This window comes from Biomphalaria glabrata, chromosome 3, assembly GCF_947242115.1.
Source record: "Biomphalaria glabrata chromosome 3, xgBioGlab47.1, whole genome shotgun sequence".
NCBI classification, from domain to species: Eukaryota; Metazoa; Mollusca; class Gastropoda; family Planorbidae; genus Biomphalaria; species Biomphalaria glabrata.
In genome coordinates this window covers 44,850,178-44,875,984 of record NC_074713.1, presented here as the reverse complement: position 1 = coordinate 44,875,984, position 25,807 = coordinate 44,850,178, and the positions used below count along the sequence as shown (strand labels likewise).

General features: G+C 36.5%; 1 protein-coding gene across 1 annotated transcript; it reads right to left on the bottom strand.

The window, feature by feature from the left end:
• Positions 1–15,839, bottom strand: LOC106075965 (uncharacterized). Its single transcript, XM_056022278.1, has 7 exons — positions 15,679–15,839; positions 9,190–9,259; positions 4,877–4,941; positions 4,393–4,430; positions 4,179–4,296; positions 1,536–1,692; positions 1–930 (listed from the first exon to the last, which is right to left on the bottom strand). Exons 2-7 carry the CDS (start codon positions 9,245–9,247, stop codon positions 740–742), a joined length of 627 nt encoding a protein of 208 aa, XP_055878253.1. The 5' UTR covers positions 9,248–9,259; positions 15,679–15,839; the 3' UTR covers positions 1–739.
• Between the last annotated feature and the right edge of the window lie 9,968 nt (positions 15,840–25,807).

Here is a 25,807-nt window from a genome sequence, read left to right as displayed (position 1 = left end):
TATCATTCCCAACTATTTTATTGACAATATGCTCGTTTTACAAGATGTTCACATTGCAGTTTAGAAAAGTTGTTATAAAAATATGTTATAAAAAAAGAAACTAACTAAATGATTTCAGGTGCGGAGCTATTCTTGTGCATCTAGTCTCGTGGTGATTCTGTGCAGTGATATAGAAGTCTCATAGCCCTTTTATTTACATCGACAGAGAAGAATTACATTAGTTAGCTACCTGGTCTTAAACAATTAACCAGAAAAGTAGCCAGTGAAATGTGATGTTAAAAAAGCGACATGGACATACATATATTGGACATCAACAATGATAAAGCTTATGTTCGCTGGTTTTTAGTTTTGAGGCTATATTCAACTCACGTAGATTAACTGCAATTGCTCTCACTGACTCGATACTTTAGCATTTTACTTGCCTAAGTCTAAACCACGTTTTCCCTGATGTATTCTAATGTTTATCTTTAACTAATCCATGAATTTTAAATAGTTTTAAAATGAATTATGCAAGAATAGTTAATACAATATGGCCGAAGCGTGAATGAATCTTAACTAACACTTCATTTGAACACTATCCCATAGAGTGTTTTTTTTAATTGTTCGAGGATGCTGGCTACGATATTTTAGTTGCTTTTTGAGTAAGTCCATATTTTTAAAAATTATTTCAATCTTCCTTGAATGGTAGGATTTGATCTCCTTGTAGATTTCTAAGAGACGAGCTAAATTCATGCTTCTTCTAGTAGGCCTTTCCACCATCACACACCCTGCTGCATTCCAAGGGCGTATCAAACAGATTTCCGGATATGCATGTCGCGTAGACCAGGATCCTGACGCATGTCTGCTGGATGGGGTCAAAAGTGAACTTGTAGACGATGTTGAACCCAAGCGATTTGGCCCGACAGTTGTTGACCACTTCACCACAAAGCTCTAGGAGGAACACGAAAAGTAGAGACGTTTATTATATAGCCACCTAGAACAAGATCTAGGCTTCTAATTTAAAACTCTTATTTATAATCTAGTCTAGATCTACATCTACTTCTAATTCTCGAATCTAGACGTAATCCATATACGCTCTACGTAAAAATGTAAGCAAAGCTTAGACAATCTTTCAATAAACTTTAAGCAACTTTATATTTCATTAACAACTCAGTTATCGGTACACTACGGCTGACTACGCCATGCAGTAGTTCTTTTCTCAGCGATATATACAAACTGTTAAATTTATAGGAAAATCGTTAGAGCCCATTTTTGAGATCAGCTTCCATGCTGGTTCCTGGTTCCGTAAAGTTCTGACTTTGAAGTAGTGTATAAAAAAAAGGAAACAAAATACCCCGCCCCAACTCCCAACACGGACTGTTGAGTATCATTAAAACTAGAAAAATATTTTTTGTCTAGCTATAATTCGCCTACTACGTCACCTTCGATACAGGTCACATAGGTCATGGCCTTCTACCTCACCCCGACCCTCACCTTTAGAGAGAATGCGAAAGATAAAATACCTAAAAAAAAAAAACAGCAGTTTTGGAACTCACCTTTATTGCTCGCTAACGGACCACTTAACTTGCTGTAGTCGGGAATGGGTCCACTACCATATTTGCCTCCTCCAATGATGGCGCCGCCAATGTCACCACGTGGTATGCAAGTTCTGCTTCCAAACGTCTGCTCACATAAAGTACCTTGTGGACAATTCTAGAAAAAAGCAAACAAAAATAATATATTAAAAATAGCTTTATTATAATTTGTACGTCCAGGTGAGAAATGTTCAGGCTCTATACATAATTATGACTAGTATCGTTCAAACTAAAGTGGTGTAAATGTATTTGAATAAAATGTTTTCAAATATGGAGGGGAAAATATAGAAAGCTTTTGTTTTGCAACGAAACAGGCAAGGAGCTATTGGTCTAAACTGCCCACAGGTCGTGACGTTGCAGGAAAGTGTTTAGGCCTTTCATAACGAATGGTCTCGTTGAAAGCCCCATATTACCTTACCAATAAAAAAAAATGTAAAATTGAATGTCTCCTTTGAATTTAAATATACCTTTATTCAATTTGCGTTGAATGCTTGGAATTAAGTATTCCATTTGGTTTGGTCTAGATGTGTGTGAAGGATTAACCTAGATTATTTCTCTGCATGGCCCTTTTCTTATTCCATATTCTAGAACACATCAGTGTTCCTTCTTCCCTAGTGCTATTAAATCTTGAAACGGGTGGCCTGAATCAGCCAGGGAAAACAACGACTTAGTAGAGATTGTCCAAAATGTCCACAAGTTTATCACATGGATACACACCTTTTTTTTTTTTAAAATCTAGGAACGTCTGTATTTTAATAAGATAAGTTTTACGTCGTGATATGAATATATCTAGAGTTGATCTTGACTGTACTAGCTAAAAGAAGAATGAATACGGAGCCTAGAAAGAAATCTAGATCAATGAACTGCGCTGGTACGGGATTATCCCAGTCCATGCTTCTCAACCTTGTCGTGGCGATAGAGGGACGATTGGGGCAATAGGGAAGCAAAACAGAAGCCCTGTTGGGGTGCTTGTAAAGGACCGAGTCCATTGCACTGGCGGGGATAGTAGATAGCCTCGACCATCCACACACCGTTCCTTAAACGGCGGCGGATACAGAGAGGGAATATCAGGGAGTCTCCCACTTGTGCTCAACCTTCGGTTTCGCCTCTAACTTAAGCGTGTTTGGAAAAGAGCCATCTGTAACATCTCCCACAAATAGAACAGTTCAGACAGGGCGAAGGAATAACGATTCCATTGGTCAAGAGTTCCAAGAGTCTTCTACTCAATTCTTAGGACAATTACGAAGTATGGCATACAAAAAAATGGTGGCAAAAGAAAACTATGTAGAAAACATCAAAACAGATTACAAACTAGACTTAGCATTAAATTTTAGTAACAGACAGGCGAATAGCATTTTATTCGTACTCAAACAAACCATAACATATTACGACATTAAAATACTTATAAAGTATTCCGACAAAAATTTCATTTTAGCGAGCTAAATAATCATTAAGCGTTAAAAACATGCTAAAATTGAATGGCGGAAATTCTGAGATTTTCTTAAAAAAGAAAAAAAAAAAGATCACATTTTTAAATAAGGGCTTGATTACATTGGGACGATGCATAGTAATAGAATTAGAGTTGGCGAACCACGTGGATCTTGATTTCTACTTGGACACTATTTAAAAAAAATGATTACTCACAGATACTATATTCTATCTTTTCAGAACTCCAGGACCTCTCGGTGTCAGCTGGTGGAGATTAGTTGTCTAGGGATTTCATTAGGGAAAAATTATCGCCAAACCAGACATACTAGAAATCCTAATCAATGTATATCTAGTCCACTAAATTCCTCCTCATGAGCTCACTGCAATGATGTTCGGCCTCAAACTTGTTTTAATGACAAGCTAACAGCTGGAAACTGGTGCCGGTCAGTCAACTTGTGGAGGTTTCTCTACTAGTGATTTGGAAATAGCGGTCATTGTAATAAAGATCCTTTGACCCTTCTGCTTGTACACAATGGCGCAGGACCAACGACTTGTACACAACGTGCTAATGACTGAGTGATGTACAGAAACATTTTTTGCGCTGATTAGCTCAGTTCTAAGCTCTAAGTACACTTTGTTGTACATAAAACAGTTACATTAGGGACTCATGATTGTCAACTGGTAAACGCATAGCTAAGGGGCGTGGCTTGTGGGTAGCATGGAGTGTCTGCACGCCAACTGGCGATGAGTGTCTCACATATTATGGCAAAACATCCCCCGAGACCCTTACAGATTAGCCCGAGGCTTCACAGCCTCTGCTTCCGTCTGCTGTGGAGAGGCTATGTACTGGCAAGAGAGACTTACAAAATTGCTCCCCTTTCACAGATGCTAGGCCAGAGGTGGCAGCAAGTTAAGCTACCACACTAGACGCTTCACACAACCATTGGACTATAAGAGCAAAATACCACTGACTGATTGATTAAGAGATCTCATTAATTACTCTAGTTTTTATTGTTAATTAGAGAATCAAACTCTCTACTATTGTTTCCCTGGCTGATTCCTACCATAGTACTAGCAAAAGTCAGAGTCTCTAAAAATCGACACCAGTTATTTATAGATAAACTAGTCCGCACCACACTGAGCTCTAGGTGCAACTAAATGTTTTGTTTCACTTACGCAGTTCAGAATTTTATTTCTTCCATGGAAATCATATTGACTACAAATACATCCAGTTACGTCATTCCTGTTGCTAAGGTAAGCGTCGTAGCAACGATCATAGCAGTCAACTTTGGTACTAGAAATAAGAAAAAAAAAAGACAAGACAATTCTTAAATGCATGGTATCAGAAAAGTGAAGAAAGTGAATGCCTACATTGTGATTTATGACTTACCCTAAACTTGAAAGACCTGTTATGAAATCGTTTCCTTTCTGTGGACAACATTGTGACGTAATAAGGTTATTTCTGCTAGAGGGATTACACGTTTTCTGAGACCTACTTTAAAATTAATAACCTATTTGACACTTTAATAGCGATACAAATATAATAATTGACGTGAGATAGATAGATAGATAGATAGATAGATAGATAGATAGATAGATAGATAGATAGATAGATAGATAGATAGTTAGATAGATAGATAGATAGAGAGAGAGAGAGAGAGAGAGAGAGAGAGAGAGAACGAGGCTACAGAGTGACTAAGAAAGTATTATCTGGCAAAGATTATGCAAATATATCACAGACATTTTCAGATCAATAAAAAGTAATACCATGTCTTATTACACATACTTCACAAAAGTCACCTCTTTGCAGTAAACAAACAAAGGACATATTATTTTATGTGTTAAGTACAGAAAACTGAGGATGCTTGACTCACCCTGGCGAGTCTGTTGTCTGTTAGGAAGTTGTTTTGTTGTTGACTTGATGGAACTAGGACACAGACTGCAAGTCAAAATAAACTTGTTTAGGAAAAGAACGAATATTACAATGTAACAATGACTGCCTGGTCGTGAGGTTTGCGCGCTGGACTGTCGTTTGGATTTAACGATGGTCCCGGGTTCAAACCCTGCCCGCTCCCATCCCCGTCGTCATGCGGGAGGTTTGGACTAGGAAGTAAATTATCTTCAACTCTGAAGGAACATCCTAAACATGTCAAACATTTTACAACAAATAAAAAATTTGTACAAACATAAAACATTAGGTTTAGACAAAGGATCCGTGATGCTACAAAGATAGGTTTAGACAAAGGATCCGTGATGCTACAAAGATAGGTTTAGACAAAGGATCCGTGATGCTACAAAGATAGGTTTAGACAAAGGATCCGTGATGCTACAAAGATAGGTTTAGGCAAAGGATCCGTGATGCTACAAAGATAGTCACTGCACGGACTGACGAGGTAAACAAAAAAGATATCACTAAAATGTATATCTGGAGGCTGAGAATACCATGACTTCATGGGCGTAGCCAGGAGGGGGGTGTTGGGGTTCAACCCCACCCCCCGAAATGAAATCCCCTCCACTGGGGGGGCGGACTTTAGTGACTGATTTTTTGCTTTGATTTTGTTTATTTTAAGTGAGATTTTAATGCTAAGCCATCACATGCCTTAGCGCAGCCAAGGGGGTTTTGATTTTAAAACCCCTACCAGGGGGTTTTGAGTTTAAAACCCCCTACAAGCGGGATTTGCAGTTAAATCCCCCTCTTCGATAAAACAAAACATAAAAATGCAAACGACAATGCCCAAATTCCAAGAGATCAGTTAAGGAAGATTTTGATTTTTAAACCCCTCCAAAATTTACGATAAAACACCTCTTCAATATGAAAAAAAAAAGCAAATTATGCACTCAAAATGTTATGAGCGTAGCCAAAGGGGTTTTGATTTTAAAACCCCTACCAGGGGGTTTTGAGTTTATAACCCCACCGGGGGTTTAGAATTTAAAACCCCCTACCAGGGGGTTTTGAGCTTAAAACCCCTACCAGAGTTTTTGCAGTTAAATCCCTCTCTTCTATAAAACAAAACCCAAAAAAAAAAAAATGCAAACGACAATCCCCAAACACCAATTTTAAAACCCCTCCAAAATTTTTGATAAACCCCTCTTCAATATGAAAAAAAAGGAAATTATGCACTCAAAATGTTATATGCGTAGCTAAATGGGTTTTGACTCAGTTTTAAGTTTAAACTCCCCTCCAGTGGAGTTTAAAGCTAAAAAATACATCTTCAATTTAAAAAAAAAAGCAATTTACACACTCTAAAATCTATGAGCGCAGCCAAAGGGGTTTTGAGTTTAAACCCCCCGCCATCGGGATTTGAAGCTAAAAAATACATCTTCAATGTAAAAAAAAAAAAAAAAAAAAAAAAAAAAAAAAAAAAGCAAATTACGCACTCAAAATGCTATGAGCGTTGCCAAAAGAGGTTTTGAGTTAGATGGTTTGGGTTAGATGGTAAAAAAAATACCTCTTCAATATAAAAAAAAAGCAAATTAAACATTAAAATTATTTGAGCTTAGCCAAGCCAATGGGGGGCCTTGAGTTTAAACTCCTCTCCTTCAGAAGGTTTTGAGTTTAAAATCCCTCTACAGAGCGTTTTGAGTTGGGAAACCTCTATCTTCAATATTATTCTAAAGCAAACTAGTTACCAAATTCTATGATCGCAGCTAAATGGGGTTTTGAATTAAAAAAAACAACAAAATAAGTCATGAGATTTTTTAGTTTAAAACCCCCAACAGATGATTTTGACGATAAAACTTCCCTTTTCGATAAAAAATCTAAAGCAAACTACAGTCACCTAATTCCAAGAGCGTATTCAAGAGTGGTTACACATTTCTACCAGTGGCGGGGCTCCATTAATAAAGTGCAGTGAATAGTCATCTGCCGAGATTGAAAAACACTAAATGTGGCTCAACAAAGATGGCTAAGACAGATTTTAGGAGTCAGTTATAGAGATCGGGTCGAAATCAAGGAAATCCTATGCCGAACTGGAAGTCGACCCCTAAGTAAGATTGTGACAGAGCGTCGCATGAGGTTTGCGGGGCATGTTCTCAGACAAAATGAATTACGCATAATGGGATGACATCCTAGTACAACTTGGCGCCACACATTCATAGTGCCCCTCAGAGCAGGTGGTAAGAGGCTTCAGACATTACCAGTGACAGATTTTTGTGGAAACAGCTTGACGGCAAATGCGCCGAACGGTGCGGGAGGGTCTAAGTCAGTAAGAATAGCACATTAGGTTTGAAATAAGACTTTTTAATAGCAAGAAAATGCACTGTAGATACCTCAGAATATGCATTTTGTTGCCATTCAATACCAGAAATAATGCTCTTGGCGGCCGGGGTTTGCCCCCCTTGCTAGCAATGGCTGGGAGTCAACAATTTTTCCCCACTAACTACAGGAAGAACCTATTCTAGGGCACAATAAACACACACACATACATACAAATATTTTGTTTTCACGGGGGTGGGGGGTGGGGGGGGGGAGGACACCCCCCCCCCCCCGAAAAAAAATCCTGGCTACGCCCATGCATGACCTAGACCTAACTTAGTCGAAAAGTCAAGCATAGAATCGGCGCCATGATCACAGTCGCTGTTGGAAGGGATTGTATCGAACAATTTGGCGTGGCTCTTCACATTAAGTATTTCTCTGAAGGTTCCACTATGGCAGCGACCATTACTGGCTTGGCTCGTACCATATACGTAGCACACCACATCTCGGTCCGAACTCTCTTAGCAACTTAGCTTCGAAATGATGAATGAAACACGGCTTATGTACCTAGGTCAACACATTACATCTAGGTCGACACAAGTTCACATCACAGTGTTTATAGTCTTTTACTATAATAGGCTCAAAGTTTTTATTTATTGACTAGACCACTGTGGCATTTAAATTGTTTAGATTCTAAATCTAGAGCTACATAAAATTAAATTAACAATGTTATATAAACAATTACATTCACGTGTTCGATTTGATTATTGCTTTTGTCACCTACACGCCTACAGTATTCACCAAGGCAACGCGTATTGAGGTCATGAACTTTCGGCTCTAAATAAAATTAAAAACAGATGTTTGCTTTTGAATAATAAATTGAATTAACTCAATTTTGAGTTATATTTAGATCATTGAGAGTTCAATATGTTACTTTCTTAAATATACGTTTGACTATACTTTTTATTTAGAATACATACTCATTTTAAAAATAGATCTAAAATCTACTTCCATTTTATAAAACTTAAACAAGACAGCGAGATTTATACTAGATCTATAACTTTACTAATTATAGATCTACACTACTATTACTTATATGGTAAACATTTTAACTTCTATTGGTAGGTACTATTTCTGTATTTATTTATTATGTACCTAAACAATAGTATCACATTAAGAAATGAATCGGATACAAACAGCATAGTACACCAATACCCGGTAACAAAAGACTATTCATGATCATAACATTGGCCAAGGTCTAGTAATTTCAAGACTAAACGTGTAAATTCAAACGAGTTCTAGTCTAGATATAGTAGATTTTATATCAAGATTCTATATCTAGTTCTAGATCTAGACTTAGATCTAGATATAGACTTAGATTTTGAATCTAGATTTAGATGCAAAACTAGGTCTAGATCTAGCTAGATCTAGATCTATGTCTAGTTTGTATGAAAAATGACAATGAAGATATTAATTTTTATTTTGCGAGGGGAAAGTCTTGTTAAGTCATTTGTACACAACAGTAGCTTAAAGTAAGTCAAGAATTTATTTTTCGTGTTGCCAATTTATCTAATTTTGTTAGAAGAATAAATCTTTTTTAGTTTCTCTTTATTACATGTAACATGTTATTAATTTTGAATGCATGGATAAGGTTAATTATTATTTTAAAAAAAGGGAATTAACTGCAAAACCCCCTGGTAGGGGGTTTCAAACTCAAAAAAACCCTTGGCTGCGCTGGGGCAAGTAATGGTTTAGTATAAAATCTCACCTAAAATAAACAAAATCAAAGCGAAAAATCAGTCACTAATTTCAACCCGAGGGGATTTCATTTCGGGGGAGGGGGGGGGGGAGTTGACGCTACGCCCATGCATGTCAGTACTAGGTATACTAGACTCCAGATTGACATTTTACAAGCTCTTTGATCTCTTTTCAACCATCATTTGACTATGTAAATTTTATGTGTTACATTACAACCGTGATCTAAATACTTACACCAGAAAGTAAGGCACGTGACTAAAGTGATTGGTCTCATAGCTACCGGCTTATACATTTTGATAGGCTTCTGAAAAAGTTGAGTGAGAAAATCATTCAGTTGTGTTATCCAGAAAATAAAACAATAAACGATTCTAATGTACACACCCAGGAGGTTACTTGAATCCATCCAACTCTAAGGGTACCTGAGATAAGTTTGGAAAAGTAAAGCTGGTTGATCGTTGTGCTGACCACCTGACACCCCCGTTTGCCGTCGGCCATAGAAACAGATGACATTTACATCACCTGCCCCATAGATCGCAAGATCTGAAAGTGAATTTTACTATTGCACACACAAGCGGTCCCTAGCTCATAGTTTAACTCAGAGTTAACACGCCAAACCCTATTATAGCCAGACTCTAAATGTCCGCAAGAGAATCACCTATCAGAGCCCTGGGTTACGTCGTTTAAGTTTGTGTAGGTCTGATACAAATTACAAATTATTACCAGATTCTAATTTCTAAGTAAATGCAAAATTTAAGGAATTATGCATTTATGGTAAATACAAATCCTACTGAAATCTTAATCTTGAGCAAATAAAATAAGCAGATACACATTTATGAAAGAAAAAGGTTCTTTATCTAATACATATTCATACATAATTCATAATTGACATTCTAATGAAATATAGAGTCTAATCAATTTCACATTTCTTTAAATACACGTTAAATAGCAAATCAAATTTGTGCCATATTATTGTTCTAAACACATATATTCATAGCTAATACATATTATTCCTTTCAGAAACACCTTCATAGTTAAAATATGATAAATATAAAAGATGCTTCATGAGATGTAGATGGTGATATTTAGTAGTTTAAAGTTCATAGTTTCAAGAGTTCCAATGATTTGTTTTGTTAGCCCAGTGATATGCTATGTTCTTTAAGGCTCTATTGACCTAGTTGGTCGCTACTGACGTATTCATTCGTCCAAAAGGAAAAGAGCTACTGGAATCGGTTCCACTCATGTTTCTTAACACGCCTTTTAACATTCATCGGATCTACAGGGGCCGCCTCCGAGTGTGAAAACAGAAACTCTATTTTATTTTTTTATTTGTGTTTAACTCTGTATTCAGTATTAAATTTGACCGGAGGACAACTAAGCAACGAGATGGTCCTCCCAGAGTGATGGTGCCCAGAATACTAAGCGTTCTACGGTCTCTTCCAGAGCTTGGTATATGATGGTTCAGTATCACTGTTAGCAGCAGACGAGCCTCTCGTTTCTCTAATGCAGGGGCTCTCAACCTGTGGGGGTCACGACCCCCTTGGGGGTCGATTGACGATTTGCCAGGGGTCGCCAGAGACCATCGAAAAAATGAATAGTTTTGTATATTCTTTTATTGCTGTGTGTCTGAAGCCTGAGCGAGGGGGCGGGGGGGGGGGGTCGCGGCAGAGTCTGGGATTGTAAAGAGGGGTCGCCGAGCTTAAAAGGTTGAGAACCGCTGCTCTAATGCTTTAATGACTTCTTTAACGAAACTACATGCTCTGTAGATGCTGTTTTGGAATCTACTGGCAGGGCTTCGTAAGGAGCGTTATTTTGTTCATGAACAACTTGGTTTAATGCTCCAGTTTGAACACAAATACATTCGCAACATTTGAACATTTCAAAAACATGATAGACTAAATCTGTCTTATCTTTTAATTTATTTTATTTTCAATTTCGTAACCGGCCACTCTTTTTTAGCGGCCCCCGAAAGGGGAAAAGACGCTATTAGTTTTGTGTGAAATGTCTGTCCGTCCGTCCCGTTTAGATCTCGTAAACTAGAAAAGATAGTAAAAATCTGACATCACAATATTTTAGTCCATTCAAAGTTCTGATGCAACGGCTACTTTTTCTTTTCTAAAAGGGAAAAATCTAATTTTTTAAAATCACTTATGCAAGCATTTTTTTTTCATAAAAATACACCACTTTTACAACTATTAACTATTAATAGTAACAGACACTAGTGGCTCTCTAGAAGGGAATTGTAACATGCATCATATTTTTAACACATTTATGTAAATGGTTTTAGATTTTTTATCAAATTTGTATTGCTACGTTCTGTAAGTTCTGTGCTACTAACAACAACATTTACTCAAAAATAATGTTTGCTTTTTTAAAGACAAAAATCTATTTAGTATGCATATAAGTTGGACATAATTGAAAACAATAATTAATAAGTAGTTTTTCATATTATCGCAGATGGACTTCTCAAATGCGAAACCAAAGGAATTTTTTTTTATTTTACGGAAATGTTTTTTTCTGTTTTTGAGGATTCGAATAAGAGATTAACCTTTTACAAAACAATTAGATCAATTAGATATTCATTATAAGACATCAGTTAGGCCAGGTTCGCATTTAACTTCCCATTCACTTTCACCTATCCTTTGGTCTGCTGGACCTCTGGGGCACCACATAAGATCTGTTAACCTTCTTTTTCCATTTTTATCTGTCATTTGTCTTTATAGAATTTAATTTTGATGTTCTTTCTGAAAATATTGATACCTGCCTGGGTGGGCCACTTCGTGGGCAGATTTTGAGTTTGTGTTTCTTCACAAACTGTCATTGTAACCTTTTTACATATGTCATTATACACTCGCACTCACTCACATAAACACTTAGACTATATGACTAATAAAAAATTGGAGTGTCATAGTAACCATTAAAATTAAATGAACCATTATAACCATTTGGTAGTTAAAGCTGAGATCTAGCTAATTTATACATAAATTATACGATAATATTACGCAGTTTATCCACCTAGCTAGGGTATTTATCAATTACATGTTCCATTATTTTTCTATTTCTAAAAATGTATAGATAATTTTGTTTAATCAGTAGAAGATGACATTGCCATAACATATAAGACAAGAAGTTTCATGTTCTGACAAGGATTAAGGTTGTTCGAAAATCGTTCATACTTTCAGATCATTAGCGTGTCAATTGTATTCTGGTGTAGGCACAAGAGCGTACACATCCATCACACATGTGCTCACATACCACACGATCGAAGTCCTTGATCTTGGGACTCTTGAATGTTAATGTCTTGAGTTACTATAGAAGCCCAAAAAATCCGAGACACGAAATTTAGTCCTTTAGTCTGGTATTATTGTTTTAAATGCAGCTTAATAAAAATGTAAGAATGACGACTAATAAAGTTTTAAAACCACTTCCTTGTGAAGGATAATGTCTACACAACCATAGCATTTATCAACATGATTTCAAAATAATAATTTTTTTATTATTTTTTAAAAGTTAAAAAAAATCAATTTTCTTTCTCTGTAAAGCATATTGTAGTCTATCGATTCTAATTCTATTTCAGGGCCGGATTTAAGGGAAGGCAGGCGGGGCTACAGCCCTGGGAAGTCCTCAAGAATGGGGCCTCCAAAAAAAGATAAAAAATATATGGGAATTTAGACAGGTCAGAAACTTTAAACTATTTTTTTGTCATTTTTAATGCTAACACATTAAATCTTACGTCAGGTGACAACAATGTCATGATAAACGAGTGTCCTCGTGTAGTTGTAAAGTTCTTGGAATAAGTTAATACCGATACAGCTCCGGATTTACTGCAGTGAGTGTACCAAAGGCCTTAGCCTCCGAAAACTCAAATATTTACACTTTTTAAAAACTAAAACAAGGTTACAAAGACAGGTTGTGTGGAAACACAAACTCAAAATCGGCCCCCGAAGTGGTCCAAAAAGGCAGGTTTTAATAATTTCAGAAAGAACAGCAGAATGAAATTCTATGAAAGAAAACAAATGACAGAGAAGAATGGAGAAAGAAGGTTGACAGATCTTGTGTGGTGCCCCAGCGGTCCAGAAGACCAAAGGATAGATCAGGGGTCGGCAACCTTTCGAGTCGGAAGAGCCAAAACTTAAAATTTACACAACTTCAACGTTTTTAAAGAGCCACACGATTTTTTTTCTTCTGAACATTTCAACTGGCGATGGTAGAGCGCTTTAAACAAGATGCTGTTAAAAATCTTGAGTAACAAATTCATGACCTCAGCTATTTCGTCCGGAGATGTTTGGACACAAAGCGCTTCTTGGTTTCTTATGCAGTGAAACGTAGAAATTTCATGGTTTAATTTTGCGCCAAAGAATCGTAGTAGCCCCATTTATTTTTTACTGTCGTACTTCTGGCTCCATCAGTTTCTATTGAAACGATTTATTTATATCGATTTTATTGTCTTCAATGTATTGTCGCACGACCTTAGCTCTATCTTCTCCTCTAGTTTGTCACGAGAGCGTTAGAAGACCTGACAAAAAGGCCAACTTGTGCCGTGTCTTTTATGTTGTAAGACTCATCTATATCAAGTGATAAGGCAGAAGAAAATTGAATATCTTCCACCTATAAATATGTTACATTCCAAGACATGGAGGGGGGGGGCGCTGAAAAGCGAGTACAAGTGGCTGCGAGATAGAATCGAATCAGAACAATTTTTTAAAGTTTTGTTTTAATAAAATGAATAATATTTGCGCATGGAAAGAAAGAGCCGCATCTTAACATCCAAAGAGCCATATGTTGCTCGCGAGCCGAAGGTTGCCGACCACTGGGATAGGTGAAAGTGAATGTGAAGTTAGATATGAATTTCTAATTGATCTACTTGTTTTGTAAAGGGTCAATCTCTTATTCAAATCCGCAATGTATTATTTGTTCCACGGATGAAATAATTTCATTAAGTTAAGTGGTTTACTTATTAATTGTTGTTTTAAATTATGCCCAACTTATCTACTTATCTGCATACTAAATAGACTTTTTCTCTTAAAAAAAATTTAAATATTTTTTGTGTGTGTGTGTGAATTTAATAGTTGATAAGACAGAACTTCCATAACGTAGCAATACAAATGTAAAAAAAAATTGTTTTGACAAAAAATCTAAAACCATTTGCATAAACGTGTTAGATATATGGTGAGCGCCCTTCCCCCCTACTAATGAGCCTCTAGTTTTTGTTTTTATTAATAGTGAATAGTTGTAAAAGTGGTGTATATTTTTATGAAAAAAACTGCTTACATAAGTGATTTATCTTTTCTAGTTTACGAGATATAAACGGGACGGACGACGGACAGACGGACAGACATTTCACACAAAACTAATAGCGTCTTTTTCCCTATCGGGGCCGCTAATATGCATGTTAAATATATAAAAAAAAAGGGAAAGTGAGATTAGAATTACTTTATTTCATTCTTCTGAAATATAGCAGCTTAAGATATAAGTATTTTTATTCATTAGTAAATCTTTATTAAAGCTTTCGAAAGATTGTAGGGGCCTCAACAAAAATCTTGCTCCGGGGCCTTCAAATACTTAAATCCGGCCCTGATTTTTTTCTCCATGAAGCAGATTTTGGTCTATTGATTCTCATTCTTCTATTTCTTGTAATGCTTCCTTGCAAGGGGTATTTCCGCTGTGATGTCACGTGTCATGCAAATATTTGGTGTCATTCGGAACAATTTTATTGTTACAAATATGTATCCTATGGTTACCAGGCGCCCGCAAAAAGAGGAGCTGCGCCTCATTTTTGAGGCTTTGTGAAATTAGGGGGAGTGTTGGATAAGTGGTTAAGCCCTTGGCTTCAGAACCTGGGGTCACATTTTTTTTCTGGTGAGAAGACCGGGGTAACAGAGGTGCCCAATGGAAACGCTTTAAAGACCAGCTTATTGCCACTGCCAGGGACTGACGTAAGCGGCGGAAAAAAGAATCTAAATCAACCACCGGCGAACAACGGTTATGTCTGCGTTTGTGTGGCAAAATATTTAGGTCGCAGCTGGGTCTGCTTAGCCACATGAAATACTGCACTCCTCTGTAATCCTTGGACTCGAAGCCTTATTATGCATTGAGACATAGGTTGAAGCAGTGGCATGTCGAGAGTAGGGCAGCCATGGTGGTTGGTCATGACAAACCTGGTTAACTGTGGGGCTCAGAAACAGAAGACCCTTTACATCATCTGCCTTATAGATCGCAAGGTCTGAAAGGGGAACTAACTACTAGTACTGCACATAGAGGGAAGGTCTAATGGTTACTTAATACTGAAATTATTTTCTGAAAATTATTGTGTGAAAACTTAGAAAATTTGCTAAAAAAATTTGAAAGAAAAAACTTAGTTCATCAACACCTCCTTTATTTTGTACACCAGATACACCAACAATCTATTTATAGTTTTCCCGACTTGAATGAAAATCTCAAATGAAAGCAGAACCAAAACACTGACTATGGCTTTATTAAGTGTCCATAGCTTCAGTGAAAACTCTAGCAACGCACTCGATCGCTATGACGAGCAATTATAGTTGCAATTCAGTTGTCTTAATCACAATAGTCAAATTGTATGTAATTTGTGAATAGCTGTGTGGACCACTTTCGCTTTATAATTGATGGTACTACTCAAATTGCACATATAAGGTAAAATATAGGTGAAGCTAATTTCCATAATTGAAATAATTTTATGACCAAAGCTTTAAACAATTCGCTTACCTGAATGTTGCTATACAATCTTAATGTTTCTTTGGTTGTTCCTAAGTTCACCTACTTCTCCCACTTTATAATACGAAGGTAAGATTATTACATTTCTGCTAGCATGTTACACGCCTACCGGTGCTGTCCCTTTGAAGGTGTAAGAGCAGAGTAGTGTGCCCTTAGACATGAAAAAAGAAAGTTGATAATGAGGTCACTCAGAGGGCGCCTCACAGTGGTTCTCACACCGAATCCGCAATTAACTTAGTAGTAAAACAACTACAATCATCTAAGGGGAAGAATCGCTAATTACTGCCGTATATCTCAAGATGGTACGTTTAAATCCCTTTCTGCTATGTAAAACAAATTCATTTATTATCACTAATTGATTAACTAATAGGTTATTTTATTTCATTTATTCATGTATTGTCATGGAAAATGAATAAATATGCAAAATTTCAACTTTTGATCTGAGAATGGGAAGTGGGAGAAAAAAAGCACGAAACGTTATAAGGGGAAAAAACTTTACATTTACAGCCACATCTCTGAATAAAAAGCATTTCTTTCCCCTTTTCGATACCAAAGAAAATAATTAATTACCAAAAATTAATTAACTTATTGGTAAATTTTAAAAATTGATTTATGTTTTGTTAGATGCTGGAGAAATAAAGTAGCCTATACAAAAATTTTACCAGACAGGCAGATAAAGTGCTTTAAAACAATATCAACAATGCTAGCATGGATGGGAAAATTGTTCAATTAAGATCAATTAAGATCAGACAAAGTTTTAAAGAAATCAAGGATAATAAAATAATTTGCCTTGAGGAACTTCATATTCTGAACCAAAACAATAAATAGAATTTCAAACAAAAAAAAAATCCTACTTTACATTCCAATAATATAGAAGATTAAACAATCCGTTCTTTTTTTATAATAAGAAAAAAAAAGCCAAGTATGGGGTTGATATTGTTATTAGCACGATATTAGCTTTAGCTAGATATTTCATCTGTAAGCTATTGTGCGTTAGCTAAACTCGGAACAAATGATTCAAATTTTTTACTTCTACGCTAGGCAGGGCACGTATCCCGTATGGGAGACGAACGTATGCCAAAGGCAGTCTTTTTTGGTGAGCTAAAAGGTGGGCGACGTAACAGAGACGCCCCCAGGGAAACGCTTCAAAGACCAGCTTAGGCGTCAACTTTCCTTGGCTGACATAGAAGAGAGCACCTGGCTGCATGCGGAGTCGGAACGAGACAGCTAGAGGTCACTCACGAAGGCCGCGGGATACACATTTGAGACCAAAAGAAAATCTGCTTTAGAGGACAAACGCAGACGATGAAAAGAAAATCTAAATCGACCACCTGCGGACAATGGTTATGCTTGCCCTGGAGGTGGCAAAATATGTATGTCACAGTTGGGGCTGCGCAGCCACGGGAAATACTGTATTCCTCACTAATCTTCGAACTCGAAGACAAGCCTTATTAAGCTTTTAGCTTGTGGTTTTGAATTTTTGACTTTTGGTTTTGAATTTTTAACTTGTGCTCTTGAAGTTTAACTTGCATTCTTAAAGTTTAACTTGTGGTCTTGAAGTTTAACTTGTGGTCTTGAAGTTTAACTTGTGCTCTTGAAGTTTAACTTGTGCTCTTGAAGTTTAACTTGTGCTCTTGACTAAGACGAAAGTGTGAGCTAATAGTAAGAATTAAAGCTTTTGCAATTTCTTGTGAGTTAAAGTTAAAGAAATATAGAAGTCATGAACCTGTAAGCCCACTTTAGTTTCTTATGGATCGTTATCAAATTGTTTTTAGTTTATGTCTCAAAAAGTAATGTAGATTGGAACAAGCCATTGTTGAATTGATGTTAGTTGTTTATAATATTAATGATGTAAACATACTTCCAGGGCCGGCCTTAGGCGACAGCAGTGGGCCCTGCACTTTCATAGGCCCCGCGCTAATTCTAGGTGTAAATTATTAAATTAAACCATTTTATAACTATAACAGATTACCCGCGGTCCCCTGATTTATCGGGAGCTCCTGGAAATATACGAAAAAGTCCTGGAAATCTCCGTAAATTATTAAAATCAAATTAAAAACTCATAAAAATCACCTGAAAGATAGACAAAATTGTCATTTTGGTGTGTCATTCAATACGCGCGATTAAGAATGAATAAAATGCAAAGACGAATTTATTTTCTAATTAAAAACTCTTAATTTTCACGTATTATCCGTATTCCTACCCAAACTGGCCCCGCGCAATCGGTATCGCAATGGTTAAGTCCGGCACTGCATACTTCACTATACCTGCCTAGTTTATACTTAACTATTCTTTCTTAGTGCACACTAGGTTCACGTGAAAACTTGAGACACATTGAAGTTAGGTTCGATTTTTGTTTCTTTGCGAACTTTTCTAACTAGTCAACATAACATACCAGTACAACAAACACCAGTACAACAAACACCAGTACAACAAACACCAGTACAACAAACACCAGTACAACAAACACCAGTACAACAAACACCAGTACAACAAACACCAGTACAACAAACACCAGTACAACAAACACCAGTACAGCAAATACAAAACTGCAAACACCAGTACAACAAATACAAAACTGCAAACACCAGTACAGCAAATACAAAACTGCAAACACCAGTACAGCAAATACAAAACTGCAAACACCAGTACAACAAATACAAAACTGCAAACACCAGTACAGCAAATACAAAACTGCAAACACCAGTACAACAAATACAAAACTGCAAACACCAGTACAGCAAATACAAAACTGCAAACACCAGTACAACAAATACAAAACTGCAAACACCAGTACAACAAATACAAAACTGCAAACACCAGTACAACAAATACAAAACTGCAAACACCAGTACAACAAATACAAAACTGCAAACACCAGTACAGCAAATACAAAACTGCAAACACCAGTACAGCAAATACAAAACTGCAAACACCAGTACAACAAATACAAAACTGCAAACACCAGTACAACAAATACAAAACTGCAAACACCAGTACTGCAAATACAGAACTGCAAACACCAGTACAACAAATACAGAACTGCAATCACCAGTACAACAAATACAAAACTGCAAACACCAGTACAACAAATACAAAACTGCAAACACCAGTACTGCAAATACAGAACTGCAAACACCAGTACAGCAAATACAGAACAGCAAACACCAGTACAACAAATACAAAACTGCAAACACCAGTACTGCAAATACAGAACAGCAAACACCAGTACAGCAAATACAGAACAGCAAACACCACTACAGCAAATAAAGAACAGCAAACACCAGTACAGCAAATACAGAACAGCAAACACCAGTACAGCAAATACAGAACAGCAAACACCAGTACAGCAAATACAGAACAGCAAACACCAGTACAGCAAATACAAAACTGCAAACACCAGTACAGAACTTCAGATTAAAATGTGCAGTTGTTGTTAGGTTGAGAACCGCGAGATCGTGCCGACCAGGTTTGTGAATGATGTACTGTCGGAAATTGACGTAGCTGCAGGGAAAATCATACTGTCGAAGTGTAGGTACAGGGACGGGCCCTGTTTTCAAGATCTATATATCAAGTAAGACAATATTTTAGAAAATAGAATACTCCATAGAGTTACGTACGGCGAACACAAGAGAGATGGTCATGGGGGTGAGGGATTCTATACATCCAACCAACTTGAATGCACAAAAGCTCTAAACCAGTTAGGTCTATAAAGATTCTCATCACCTGAACCCCATGATTATATCCAAAACCATGTAGGCTCATATATAAACAATAATACCCATAAAAACAAATGTAATAATGTTTTGAGCTCAACATTTTACTTTGTTGTTACAAAAGCTTTCATTAGCTCTGTCTGGGTGGAATCGTGTTCACGTTATTTCTCCCACTTCTCATTCTCAGATCAAGTCCAAACTTTGCACACATATTCATTGTCGATTACTATTTAAACCATTTAAAAAATAACAAATTTGTAGTCTTTATTAATTATTTTTTAATATAGAAAATGTACAAAGCTAAGATAAGCCTTGTGTAGAGAATTAGGTCGTTTGGTAAAAATTTTAAGCTTACAATAGACAATAAAATGTTCGATTTTTAAACGTACTTATATAGTTCAGTGGCTGGCTATTCGGCATTCCATCATGTGGAGGTGCGAGACTTGAGTTAATTTTTTTTTCTTGATTTTGAAAAGGCAGCTCGGAAACCTTCTCCAGACACAAACTCCAAACCAGAAACCTATTGGTAACAAACCATGCTGAGAATTACTCCTCTTGATCACGTAAAAGGAAGCTGGCAGTGAGTTTTAAGGTCACCCTGTCCCCGTGCAAGGACAGACGCACACATTTATGATTGTTAATCTAGAATGTCTAGATATATTAAAAATGAGTTAAATGATTACATGATTGATTCATAATAATTAATGCAATGTCACTCAGTATGTAAGCTTTGCTTTTTAAAAAGTATTTTGTATATTGCACTTGTTATATATCGCTTCAATATTTTCGTAAATCTTGTACATAACTGCCCCTTGTTATTTATACAGCCTTTGTTGTCAAGGCCTGATCAACAGCAGAACTAGAGTTTGATCCCACCAAACAGTGCCAATTCTTCTACCGTACTCCGCAAACAAATGATGACCTATCTGTTCAAATAATGGACTGATTATTTCTATTTTAAAAAGTACTTCTCAAGTCCAATGCTTCATCCGAAAAATAGAGACATATTTACTTACATTAATCTTTAAGTGTGTAAGGGCTATGGTTCATATTTTGCTTTAAGGTTAAACTTTGTGAAACAAATCTTACTGACTTTAAACAAAATGTATTGTTTCCTTTTTAAAATATATTGTGGAATTAAGCAAATAAATATTTATTATCCGAAAGAAACTTTTGAACATGAGATTGAAAACCGAAGGTAAAAAAAAAAGTAAAAACATTCTCAGTGTGAGAACCACTGCATTATGTCATGATGTCAGGAAAATAGAGGGAGAGAACATTCTATAAATAAACTCACAAAGCTTGAATGCTTTTTTGTTGGGGGGGAGGGGGTGTCCACTATATCACGTCATTATAAATTGCCACTGACGCAAAACTAGGACCATAAGTATGCAAATATTCCCTTGATGTAGGGTCCTGACGTTTGTAGGACAGCACGCAGCTCTTTCATTAACAGCCCTAAATAGTACAGGACTACTTGGCCCAAGGGGTGCTATCTAAAGAACCACTCTCATTTAACACCATTAACCAGAAGCATGTTGTGGTGGCGTAGAAAGAGAAGACTTGAACATGCTACCCACTGGGAAGCAAAGTGGGTCCCTAACATTGTGCTTGATAAATATCATTAAAACTTGTCCGAACCATGAAGTCCTAAACTGATATGACGCTTCCTCTTGCCAAATAAAAACATTGTGCTATTTTTAAATGTCAGTCACCTGAGTCAGGAAGTCAAAAAGCATGTCCCGCGCCCGGATTTGGGTCACGACAACAAATTATCCGACCCCCATGTCTCGAAGAGAAACTCAGCTGCTGTCAAACTAACTGACTAGACTTTAAATGTGGGCGTGTGTGTGTGTGTGTGAGTAGGCGCGTGTGTGTGGGATGAAAATGTGTGTGTGTTTTTTTTGTCTTCCAATGAACTTAAAATTCCTTCTCCCCTTTCCAGCCATTTCAACCGGTCTAAGCAGCAAGCCTATAGAGCCTCTTGTAAGCCTGTAGAGCCTCTTGTAAGCCTATAGAGCCTCTTGTAAGCCTATAGAGCCTCTTGTAAGCCTGTAGAGCCTCTTGTAAGCCTGTAGAGCCTCTTGTAAGCCTATAGAGCCTCTTGTAAGCCCATAGAGGCTCTTGTAAGCCTGTAGAGCCTCTTGTAAGCCTGTAGAGCCTCTTGTAAGCCTATAGAGCCTCTTGTAAGCCCATAGAGGCTCTTGTAAGCCTATAGAGCCTCTTGTAAGCCTGTAGAGCCTCTTGTAAGCCTGTAGAGCCTCTTGTAAGCCTATAGGGCCTCTTGTAAGCCCATAGAGGCTCTTGTAAGCCTATAGAGCTTGAAAGCCTGGAGGGCCTCTTTTAAAAACTAAATGTGGCGAAATTTTTATCGTACGAGTTTGCCATCTCTTTTGTAAAAAATAAAATTATGGAGAAATACGCTAAAGACTATTTATTAACTAGTATTCATAGAATCGTATGTATCCCGACCACAAAATGGGATAGCCTAAGGCGCAGTCATGTTTTTCACTGTGTATTAATGTCTAGGACATTTGTTGTTTAGTATACATATATAAAGTCAGCTTTGATGTCGAACTAAGTTTTTCAAAAACAGATGGCGAATTTATTAAGCGCTGGTTGTGAGTGTGTATGTGTTTCGTGTGTGAATGTTGTTCGTATTTGAATCGATATTGTTATTGTACAGGAGTTACGCTAAGGTTGTCAATTGTAGTCAAACTGAATTTCCATTTGATCGGATCAATAAAAATTATCTTATCTTATCTTATCTTATCTTAAAAAAAACAAAAAAAAAAAACTGAGAAAATCCAAGGAGTCAATGTTTTTGATTATCGTCCAGTCATTGACAATCTAGGGGTGAGATCAAATACAAAACGAACCTATTGTAATATTGGGTTATAATGCGACAAATATTTTTCCAATTTTTTTTCACAGTTCACCTGACATCATAAAACTACATCAATTTTTCCAAATGCTGAGGCTACCTTTCATAGATAATGACGGGGTATACATTCTGTAGTCTTTCATTGACATCATCTTCATTCATTACCTGCTCGAACCATTCTCTGAGTTTGGCTGGAATTTGGGCTGAAGCTAAAATCTATTCACTAACATTTTTAGGTACACTGGACCGTTTACACACTTTTTATCGACTTCAGCACACCGCTGGGACTGAAACCAGCCTACAGCGCTTGGTTAATACGCGCTATAGCGCCAGAGGAGAAGTCGTTAAGGTACTTATCGACTCATTTTCAAAAATGATAGAAACTCTAGAGACATTGACTAGAACAGATAAAAACACTTCTAGTTGGTTTGAAGCAGGCGGGGTGTTACTAGCCATGCAGTCTTCATGTTTTCACCTACCTTGGGTTTTTGGCAACTAAATGAAGGACGCGAAAGTCTACCTTCAATTCGAGACTGCGCAGTTAAACGTAAAGCTAAAAAAAACATTCTTAACTTCTAGTCGGGAGAACATCGCTGACGCCAGTGTTACTTTTACAGAACGCATGTGCTCAGATTTGGTGATAAGCGCAGAATCTCAAAGACGTGTTAGCCACAAGATGCCAGATGAAAAGGCACAAAAAGAAGAGCAAAAGATGGAGAGTTACTCTTCCTTGGACGGAATAGTTCAGGAAATAATCACCTGATAGGAGCAATATCATGATGTGGTAGGTAAATATGAATTTTGGTCACCATCCCAACTAGTGAATCCTCAGATAGAAATCAATCTCGATAGTGCTCATAATGACATTTAAAAAATCGAATTTCATCTGGAGCGAAAGAGACTTCAACGGTTTGTCACATTTTGCACTTTTTGTTTCCAAATTAGCAATACTTTAACAATAAATACACATAAGGTCGAAACAAAAGTAATTTCGCTGTTTCATTTCTCTTTTGTTAGAAGGAGGTCATCATGATGAGCTGCCGCACTGGGCATCATATACCCTAGCTATGCCACTGATTCTCCCATAATAAAGAATAAGCAATTACAAAAAAATATTTTCTAAGTTTAACATAAGCTTGTCAATGAAATGTTTTTATCTAATTTGCTTTCTTGACATTAATAAGGGTAATAGTTTAGATGCCCAGATCCTTTTACTGACCACCATGTTGTTATCTATATTAAACGTTCATTAACTTTTTTTTAAAGAGAATTGTGTTCTTATACTGTCAACTTATGAATTTTTAAGTGTATTTACTGAAATGAAGGACTAAAAAAATGTTAATAATAAATTGATGAAGTTGTTTCTTCTTGTTTTCAATAACTTTTTTGAAAGAGAGTTTTTTGTTCTTATGCTATCATTTTAAATGAATTTCAAGATTAGATCTAATAGCTGTTAGAAACAAAGATAAAATACAAACAGAAAAAAAGTTGGCCGTTAACTTCAGGACGATAATCTAGTGTTGAGCCTTCAAAACAAAAATGGCGTATTTCCAATGAAAATATATGGTAGTAAGAAATTAAAATTTAAAAAAATATATTTTAAAAACTATTTATCTCCGAGGAAATCAAATTACATATTTGTAATCTGCATTTTTTCCTGCATATTCTTAAAATATAAGAGCAACCTGATTAAGTGTTTCTAGTCAGGTAAACTAATACCTTAAAAACATTTAAGCCAAATAGGGTTACATCGGTTTATATAATCTTATTTTAATTTATTGGAAAACCGACGGAACAGAAATGGAATTAAAAATCGTAATCGTGTGACATCAAATACTATTCTTTATTGTAATAATTATGGTAAAAATGTTTTCGTATAACTCACATAAAAAAATGTCAAGAATGAATTATTTTCTAGAATATAAAATAAAGTACACAACGGCTACGGCCAGGCTTTATATTGTTTATTATGGCCGGAACACCCCTTCTTTTTTTCTTAAATTGTTATAAACGGGCTCCATATTAACGATCAACCTAACATAGGTTTGTGGCTCGTGAATTAGTGTATCTGTTGCAATGAAATGTCACGGCCCGCTCCTTCTCTCTCTCTCTCTGCTCTCTGGAGCCCCCATTTTGTTTTGTTTCGAACCTGCTCATCTTAATTTCTCAGACAAGGACTTCTGTCTTGATTTGGAAAGAGCCGTGTCATACTGCTCCCACCCCCCGACACATTTATTATTTAGACCGCAACTAAAAGTAAGTATTAAAAATAATTAGATTTAGGAAAAAAAGAAAAAAAATGCTTTGAAAATACGGAATTTGGGTGATATTTTTTTATGCTTTCTATATAGAATACGGCCTTTTGGAAATACACTAAAACTAAATTAGAGTGTTGGAAAGAGCTTGCGGTTTTTCGCGAATTTCGATCGTCAGGTTGCGAATTTATCAAAACCGGTACTTAGTGAGCGCCTCGGAGGCAAAAGGAACCTGTGTACGAAACTTCACGCGAATCCGTAAGACAGTTTAAGAGAACTCACTGAGTGGTATTTTCGCGTATACATAGCGTTGTAATGCGGGACGCTTTATTAATGAATTTAAAAGGGTTCCCCGCAATAGACACATATACCAGCTTTTTTTTTCTACCGGGTTTCAGGTATCGTTATGCGCTTTTTGGAATTTAAGGGCAGACGTTCCGTTGGAAGATAAAAATACCAGGAAGTGTGTTGCTGGGGAGGGACCTTTCATTTGAAAATATTGCGAGTGGGGAATGTGTGTTGCTATGCAGGCAGGTGAGAAGGCTACAATTGTCTTTGTGACAGATGAGAAGGCTACAATTGTCTTTGTGACAGGTGAGAAGGCTACAATTGTCCATGTGATTAGAAATATTTTGAACTATTGTTGCGTTTAGCGCAATGTCATGCTTTCAGCTCTCTCAATGACTCCGTCTTTTGTATGGTTCAGTTGGGAAAGGGAGGTGGGAAAGAAGGGGGTATCTATTTGAATTGTGATCGCTTTAGAAGTGTATAAAAAAAAATTTGAAAAAAAAAAAAGTTGCCTTAAAATTGTCAGGGCTCAAGCCTCCTATAGGACCAATACATCTGTTATGTTAAGTAAAGTACAATTTCTTTCCGTTGTTCGATTATAAAGAAAGTAATTAATTGTCAATAGTTATTTAATTGGCATTTTTTTTTAAATTGATTTTTTATTTTTTTAGGTACTAGAAATAATTGAGCAATATTTCAACCTCATCCGAGATCGTTTATGAGAGAAATAACGTGTACAAACTTTTTACGAGACAGACAGACAGACAGAGTTGATATTAGCTTTAAAATAAAAAAAGGACTTACAGAATTTGAGGGTTTATAAACATGTGTTAAGGGAGCGTTGTAATGTGTGTTGTTTTATTGATGGCTTTAAAAGTGTTCCTATCAATATACACATTTACCAACTATTTTCACGTAACACGAGTATTAGGTGATTTTCTATATGATCACAATTTAAAACAAACAAGTTGATCACA

What these genes read in the sequence shown, in the direction of transcription:
- LOC106075965 (XM_056022278.1), bottom strand. Translation starts at nt 9,247, where the DNA reads ATGTATAAGCCGGTAGCTATGAGACCAATCACTTTAGTCACGTGCCTT. An exon ending in ACAGGTCTTTCAAGTTTAGG is followed by an intron (nt 4,297 to 4,392) that starts GTAAGTCATAAA and finishes TCTTATTTCTAG; the next exon opens with TACCAAAGTTGACTGCTATG. An exon ending in GAAATAAAATTCTGAACTGC is followed by an intron (nt 1,693 to 4,178) that starts GTAAGTGAAACA and finishes GCTTTTTTCTAG; the next exon opens with AATTGTCCACAAGGTACTTT.